The 8,206-nt window shown below is 39.8% G+C and overlaps 1 protein-coding gene across 1 annotated transcript in view; it reads left to right on the forward strand.

The window, feature by feature from the left end:
* LOC119488894 (BMP/retinoic acid-inducible neural-specific protein 3-like) overlaps positions 1–7,238 on the forward strand; it is a 63,698-nt gene extending 56,460 nt beyond the window's left edge. The window contains exon 8 of the mRNA XM_037770894.1: positions 5,219–7,238. Coding sequence (XP_037626822.1) covers positions 5,219–6,335 — 1,117 coding nt within the window. The 3' untranslated portion in view covers positions 6,336–7,238. The remainder of the gene's footprint in view (positions 1–5,218) is intronic.
* Positions 7,239–8,206: the final 968 nt, after the last annotated feature.

The following is an 8,206-nucleotide window of genomic DNA, read 5'->3' on the forward strand; positions in this document are numbered from 1 at the left end:
GGTTACAGCGGGCTCAGAAGATAACGACCTCATTAAAGTAGAAAACCTAAGGAATCCATTGCTACCAACCATGTCATACTATAGCTTGAGGAGAAGGAGGCTAAATAACGCTCCAAACGTGTGCTAAATTTTGGCGAGGAAAGCTGGTATGGCCATTTTCAAAGGGGTCCCTTGACCTCTGACCTCAAGATATGAGGTCTGACCTACAGACATGCCCACTTTATTATAATCACATGCAGATTGGGGCAAGTCATTGAGTTTGCCATGTTATGATTTGAGCATAGTTTTAGGCTAAATGCAGTACCAGTACAGAGGGTGAAATAGAGGTAAGACACACTTCAACCATTTCACAAGGAATAGTAGGCCAAAGACCCAAAGCACACTGGTGCACATGGATTCTGGACAATTTTGTCATTTTTTTGTGTTGTTAATTGATTTCCAATAATAAATATATACATACATTTCCATAAAGCAAGCATATTTGTGTACTCCCATGTTGATAAGAGTATTAGATACTAAAAATGTTCTATCAATTTGCGATTGATCAAGATTAATCATGGACAATCATGTGATCAATTGCAATTCAATATTTGAATCGCTCGATATACTATGTAATCTGCTCCGAGCGTCACTTGTTGTACTATGTCACTTAATGGGGCCGTCCGCGGACTACTATTTGTGACACCAAAGATGCTCTATACCAAAGATTAGGCATTACAAGCTCCGCCAATAGTTTGAAATGGTATACATTTCCTGTCTCCTAAGTGGGCGTTGTCATGGCCTGTTTGCCGCTCCCCCCATCGTCCCCTCCTCTTTTGGAAGTATTGTGAACGTCATGTGGATGGATGAAAGCATTTGCAAAATGTATTTATAATTATTTTCAGTGTTACAAAAATTAGTTAGCTAGGGCATTCGCGAACGGTAGTTGCCAGATCTCGCAAGAATGTGTTCTGGGTCCATAATTTTCTCCTAATCGGTCTGTTTGAAAAATGCCATTATAGTGTCGAAATGTGCAAAAGATATGTGGCTTATGAAAAATGGATCCAATGTTTACTTTAGTGACTATGTGGTGAAAGAATTGTTCATGTTCACTTCTCCGATTGTAGTTAATAGACTCCGATATAGTCTCCTAAAGGTGCAGGGACACAGATACAGGAAACTGACTCTCAGCATGCCATCTCTTTGCTGTACTGTCTCTGGTGACAAGTCAAAGACAAACATAATTTGCGACAAAATATGTTTCCTTCCAAACATAATTGAGAATGCAGTTTAGTTGTACGGGAACGTAATTTTTAGGAGACAGGGTTGAACTTACACAAGCTCCTTAAATATGCACAATTGTTTTGTTCTACACTGAAAAATACAGTGATTCCACAGCTTCTTTCCGTATCGCTGTGTGTGTAATGACCTAGTTCATGGAGGATTTTTTTTTTTTTTACTTTTCTAATAAAAGAAGTATTCATATATCTCTGCAGCCATTATTCATGCACTGAAGCATCATGGTCTTTGTCAGATGGAGAAAAAGCAAACAAAAAGCAAACAGAAAAATATGATATGCTTTGTAACTAAACGCCACAAATCCATTTTGGAGTTTCTGTCGTAACTCTCTAGTACAGTCTTTGAAGATAAGGACAGTATGCTTTTCGGTTGTTGAGCTGAGAGTACAAGGTTTCCGATTATCAGTGAAGGAGCCGCAAAAAACAACTGATGTGTTGCTTTTTGCGGTTCAAAAAGTAAATAAATTGAAAAAAATGGAGTTCCTCCTCTTTGGAAAGAAAAGTTTTGCTTACTAGTGCAAACTGAATGTGTAGCAGAAGGAGAAAGTTAGTGCGGGCATTGATCAGTGTGAAATGAGCTGACAGACAATGAACAGATTGCAGAGTGAACACCCGGCTTCTCTTTGGCCCGCGCTGCACACTGCGTCTCCATGACAGTTTACATGTCCTGCTGACACGATGCGCTTCATGATGGCGGGACAGCTTCCTCTCTCTCGCTGTGCACAGCCTCCGCTCTGGAGGTGAGATATGCAGAACTGACTCTAGCTGATGAATTTCAGAGAAGCTGGGTACTGTTAAGACTGTTACACATTCTATCCACTGTCTTTTGACAAAATGCCACCAGATTTTAAATCTGATCATTTGAAAAAAAAATTATTTTGCCCCTTTCCTTTTTCTTCCATGACAAGCCCTGCACACAATGACAAGACTCATTGTGATGCTGGAATATTGTATTAAAGCGCTTGTGTTTATACAGCGTAGACTTCGGCTCAACATGATGCTCGTAGAAGGTGTAATTAGTTGGGCTGTCAATCGATTAAAATATTTAATCACGATTAATCGCATGATTGTCCATGATTAATCATGATTAATTGCAAATTGATCACATTTTTTTAATCTGTTAAAAATGTACCTTACAGAGAGATTTGTCATGTATTTAATAATCATATCAACATTGGAGTTGGCAAATATGCTTGCTTTATGCAAATGTATGTATACATTTATTATTGGAAAGCAATTAAAAACACAAAACAGTGTCAAATAACCCTCACAGGTACTGTATTTAACATAAAATAATATGCCTAAATGATAGCGTGGCAAATTCAAGCCCAGCAGGCAAAAACAGCTGTCAGTGTGTCAGTGTGATGACTTGACTATGACTTGCCCCAAACTGCATGTGATTATCATAAAGCGGGCATGTATGTAAAGGGGAGACTCGTGGGTACCCATTGAACCCATTTTCATTCACATATATTGAGGTCAGAGGTCAAGGGACCCCTTTGAAACTCACCAAACTTTAGCGCAGGTTTGGAGCGTTATTTAGCCTCCTTCGCAACAATTTAGTATGACATGGTTGGTACCAACTGGATTCCTCAGGTTTTCTTGTTTCATATGATGCCAGTATCTTCACTCTAGCTGTAAAACTACCTGCTACAACCTCTGGAAGATCGATTGCATTAATTTGTTAAAGGAATTAGTGGCGTTAAAAAGATTATGCATTAACGCTTTAATATTGCGTTAACTTCGTTAAGTAATTAAGTAATTAGCCATGCTGATTTGTAATTATTATTATTTTTTTTTTATATGTTTGTTAACTTGATTATTTGGAAGTGGAATGAAAAGTATGTCTAGCATTTTCTCCCATTTTCACATCGCTTAATAAATGCAGCCAAAACTGACATTCATTTATTTTGTAGGATTTCTCAGTAATGTGGAGTCTGATAACATAAAGGTATTACATGCTGAAGTACAACGTGCAACTACCTTGAAAATATTACCTTCATGTAGAGTATATGATTGTGCCATTATCATCACATCGCAATATCATCACACTAACTTTTTATGCGATTCCTGCATAATGATGATTCCCAGGAGCCGCAGTTAGAGTTTAAAAATGTGTCCCTTTACAATGTTTAATCAAAGTAAATTGCATTTCACTATGTTTTTAATGTATCAAATCAAACAAAAATCACTTTCTCAAAAATACAGTCTATCCTGCACTGAATAGCTTTATGTAATTTTCAAATGAGAGAGCTTCATATCCAAAGTATCAAAGTCTTCAATCAGCAGCTGAGCTGAAGAGATGGTTTTGTTTTAAATTTTTATTGCAAATTACTTCCACATGTTCTCCTCTGGCGACGGTGCTGTGTGCACTTGCATGCATTCAACATTTTTTCATTTTGTCTCATCAAATGTTTGGTAAGGGAAAGTCAGCACCAAATAACAACGCGTATTTGTTTGTTGTTTAAGTATTTGTTCCTTTATAGAAAGGGGAAATGTACTGAGGTAGCCTACACCTTTATTTCGAAAAGCTAAAATATGCCTTGTATATTAAACTCAGTTTAGAGCACTAAACTGAGTTTGTGAAATCACTGAAAAAAACTTGTCAGACTTTTAATGGCTTTGATCTAATATTCATCATTCATCAAAGTTAAAATCCCTTTGCAGCCCCACTTTTATTTAGTCAAACACCTGTTGGAACTGTTGTTTTTTTCCTTGAAAAATGTGTTTTTTGAATGTAAATTACTTATACATTCACCATTGTTTGCCCTAAATTAATTTAGCAGCTGCACATGACCGTAATAACAAAACTGCCAACTCTGCTAGAGAACAAAAGGGGATTTAGAAATGTGACAGATGTTGAATAAAGCAAGTGAAAGACTGATTTATGACATTATAGTTTTGGCATGCGGTCCATCTGCTCCTTTTTCCGCAAACAATCTCAGGAATTTTGATTTAAAGTTTGTGTCTTAGAATAAATGAAACACTAGAATACGTGAGCAATTTCTGTATTTGAGTTTTTGTCTGAGCTCTTCTCACTGGTGGACGAGACTGTGTGGGGAAAAAAGATGATGTTAGGTATATCCAGCACCAATCAAAATGGAACAACATAGCTGTCAACTTATCATGCAAGGATAGATATTAGCTTTAACTTTTTCTCTAACATTGCATATTTAAATTCTCTAAGGGGATGTTTTTCAGGCTGAAAAATATGTGGACAGGGTATCATTTCGAGGATTTTTATCAAAAATATGGAGGGATTTGAATGCTTAAACGTGGGCCTCACTCAGCGGGCATGAGTCTCTGGAGAATATGTAGCAATAAAAAGCTGTGGAGGACTGTTGACCTTCAACCATAATGCCCTCGCCCACGTTGTTAGATCCGGAAGCTGACAAGGGAGATATCAGACGTCAGCCATGTTTTATTTTTAACATTGAAACACACATCTCAAACCCATGAAACCACATGCTAATGATTGTGTGGTTTATATAAAGGGAGGGTTTAGTTGGTCGCTGCATTAAATCATTTAATTTGATAGATTTAGTCTTCAAAAATAGTTTAATGTTATACAGGAAGAGGGATTTTGATAATACAGTGTGCAAAGTTACAAAGCGTTACTCTCCCCAACAGAAACTCTGCTCCTGAACTGCCTGTAAGGCCTTGCTGGAAGTCCTGCCTTTTTTTCCGTAATGTGGTGATGTCACCAAGTAACCCATTTTGCCTAGCGGCTAGTTTTGCACACAATCAAACATATCTAGTTAGAGCGGAGCTAAAGCGGAGTCCGAAAAGTTAGGTTCGGCTGACCAATCACAAGAGAGTGGTCCAGCTGACCAATCAGAGCAGACTGGCCTTTTTGGGAGGGCGGGGCAAGAGCTTAAACAGAACGTTTCAGACAGAGGGTGAAAATAAATCTTAAATGATGCTCTTTTTTTCTGTTGCAGGCCCTTCAGCTACTGGCTGAACTACATTCTCTCCATCATGTACTGCAGTGAGAACAACCACATTGGCTCCTACCTGGAGGAGACCAGGAGCTGCTCCTGCCCTTACGAGCACCCCCCCTGCCAGGGCGTGATCCCCTGCACGGTGGGCGAGGGAACCTCGTGCGCCTCCTGCTCCTACGAGAACCGCTCCCGCTGCGCCACCTGCAACCAGGGCTACATGCTGAGCCAGGGCGCATGCCGCAACGAGGTGCCCGACTCCACCGATCACTACATCGGCTTCGAGACGGACCTGCAGGACCTGGAGCTGCGCTACCTCCTGCAGAAACGCGACAACCGCATCAGCATCCACGGGATCTTCGTCAGCAACGACGTCAGGCTGAACAACTGGTTCGACCCGTCGTGGAGGAAGAGGATGCTGCTGACGCTGAAAAGTAATAAATACAAGTCCAACCATGTCCACATGCTCCTGGGGATGTCTCTACAGATCTGCCTTACCAAGAACAGCACTCTGGACCCCATGCTGTCTGTCTACATCAATCCGTTTGGAGGGAGCCACTCGGAGAGTTGGATCATGCCCATTGAACAGAGCAACTACCCAGACTGGGAGAGGACTAAATTAGACATTCCCCATGACTGCTATAACTGGACTTTGACTTTGGGCAACAAGTGGAAAACCTTTTTTGAGACAGTCCACTTTTACCTACGGAGCCGGATCAGAGGGCCCTCACCTACTGGGAATGGAACTGTATATTATGAACCCTTGGAGTACCTGGAACCGGGGCGAAATCTAGGCTACATGAAGATAAACAGCGTCCAGGTGTATGGCTATAGTATGCACTTTGACCCAGAAGCGATCCAGGACTTGATTTTACAGCTCGACTACCCATATACTCAGGGATCGCAGGACTCCGCCTTGCTGCAGCTGCTGGAGATCCGGGATCGCGTCAACCGGCTTTCCCCACCTGGAGCTCAGACTCTGGACCTCTTCTCCTGTCTGCTGCGGCACCGGCTCAAACTGTCAACCACGGACGTTGCCAGGATCCAGGCAGCGCTGCAGACTTTCAGTGCCAAGCAGCCCAACTCGATGGAATACGAAACAACCAAATTATGTAGCTAATAAGTGGGCAGGCGGCCAGGTGCACAGATGGCGGAGCAGTTATCACACGGGCCTGATGATGGTTAAGAGCAATTCCGGAGCCGAGCAAAAGGGACATTTGGGGGACGTTTTCACTGTCGTCATGGATCTCAAGAGTGCATTTGAGATTCCCATGTCAGCTTTTCGTATAAATTTGTATAACATTGTAAAATTAAGGAGGATTTCACCAAACTTGCCTCATAGCTTTTTGTTTGTTTTCTCTCCTGGTGAAAATAATAACTTTGACAGTTAATAATATGAATTTAAAACTCTACCACCACTGATATGTTGCCAGTGTGCTGACGTTTGTAGGTTGCACAAATTTGAAACCGCTCACATACGTATACAATAGCTTTTGCTGATGAAGTATTACCCAAGCAATGTAATCATCTCACAGATATAAACATTTCACCACCAGCATGTTTTTTTTGTTTGTACTTTTCTCATCACATTTATTTCCTGGGTGCAAAAATAAACTGTTGTTTTACTATCATGGTCCTCCCTTTTATCCTGGCACATGATGGACACCTCATTGTTTTAAGCTTTCCATTCAACAACAAACTCACTCCTTTTTTAAAAACAAAAAAAAAAACTGTACTACACATTTTTGTAAGAAAAGACAAAAATGAACAACAATAAACAAAATGAATAAATAGATGATGTATTACTCCAGATTTGCTGATAAAAAATGACACCATGATCACAATATATGTTACATGTGCTTTTATTTTTATAATGCTGTTGTTTGTGAAACAAAAGCATAAAAAAAACACTGTCTATAAAATGTATAATACAATTTGTTAATACACTAAATAAAAACATTTTTATGTGTGGTCTATAGATGGTGTACTTTTCATGTAAGATACTTATGACACAGTATTTTCACAGTATAACTAATGCCATTAATAAAGAGTCTATTATATATGGGTAACATTGAGACTGCATACACAATACAGAGGTCCTGGATCTTGATTGCAGCCCTTTATTAAGCCTGGTTTTATCACCTATTCAAAGCTGTTTTCAAAATTATCTGGATATGTTGTCACAGCACCAACCCTTCAAGGCCAAACCTACAAAAGTACAGGCTAGAAGAAGATAATGACCAATGAACTTTAAAAGGGTGTGGCTCAGCACATAAATGGACTAAAATCAATAAACGGGCCAATCATCACAAAACATGCAGTCTATGTCTTCAACTGCAACCCTGAAAGGTTCATTCAAATCGACCACTAGGGGGCGCTACAAATACAAAAAAAACAAATGGGCATGGCATAACACAAATCAGACTATAAATCAGAAATTGTTTGTCCAATCATTACAAAACTCATAGGATATGTTTCATAACAATGTTGGGCCATGTGTGTAAAACTACTTTGAAATCCCTCAAAAGGGGACGCCATCATCTCCAAACATGTGCATGGACGTGGCACAGATTTTGTCATAAATCAATGACAGTTTGTCCAAACGTCACCAAACATGCTGGTTATTTTTGATTAAGCTGTTGAAACATGTCCCCGAAATGCCAAGAAATATGACTGGCGGACTTTGAGTGTGCAATTACTGTAAGGCTGCATACATTGTTATGATGAAAGAAGTGTGTGGTTGGTCACACTCCTTCTAAATTATTTACAGAATTAAACCAGCTGAAGTGAATTTGCTCATTGCTGCCAACGGCTTTGATTTTGGTAATTCAGGTGCTTCCTTCTGTTGAGCGAAAAAAGGCCTGAACCCGCAAAGTGCCGCTCGCTGACGTAATATTATAATTAAGCAGCCCTGTCCCCTTAAAATGATGTTCCCATATAACAAAACTACATTATTACATTTGGAGGGAAACATATTTTGTTGCAGATTAC

The sequence above is a fragment of the Sebastes umbrosus genome, chromosome 5 (genome assembly GCF_015220745.1).
Source record: "Sebastes umbrosus isolate fSebUmb1 chromosome 5, fSebUmb1.pri, whole genome shotgun sequence".
Classification (NCBI taxonomy): domain Eukaryota; kingdom Metazoa; phylum Chordata; class Actinopteri; order Perciformes; family Sebastidae; genus Sebastes; species Sebastes umbrosus.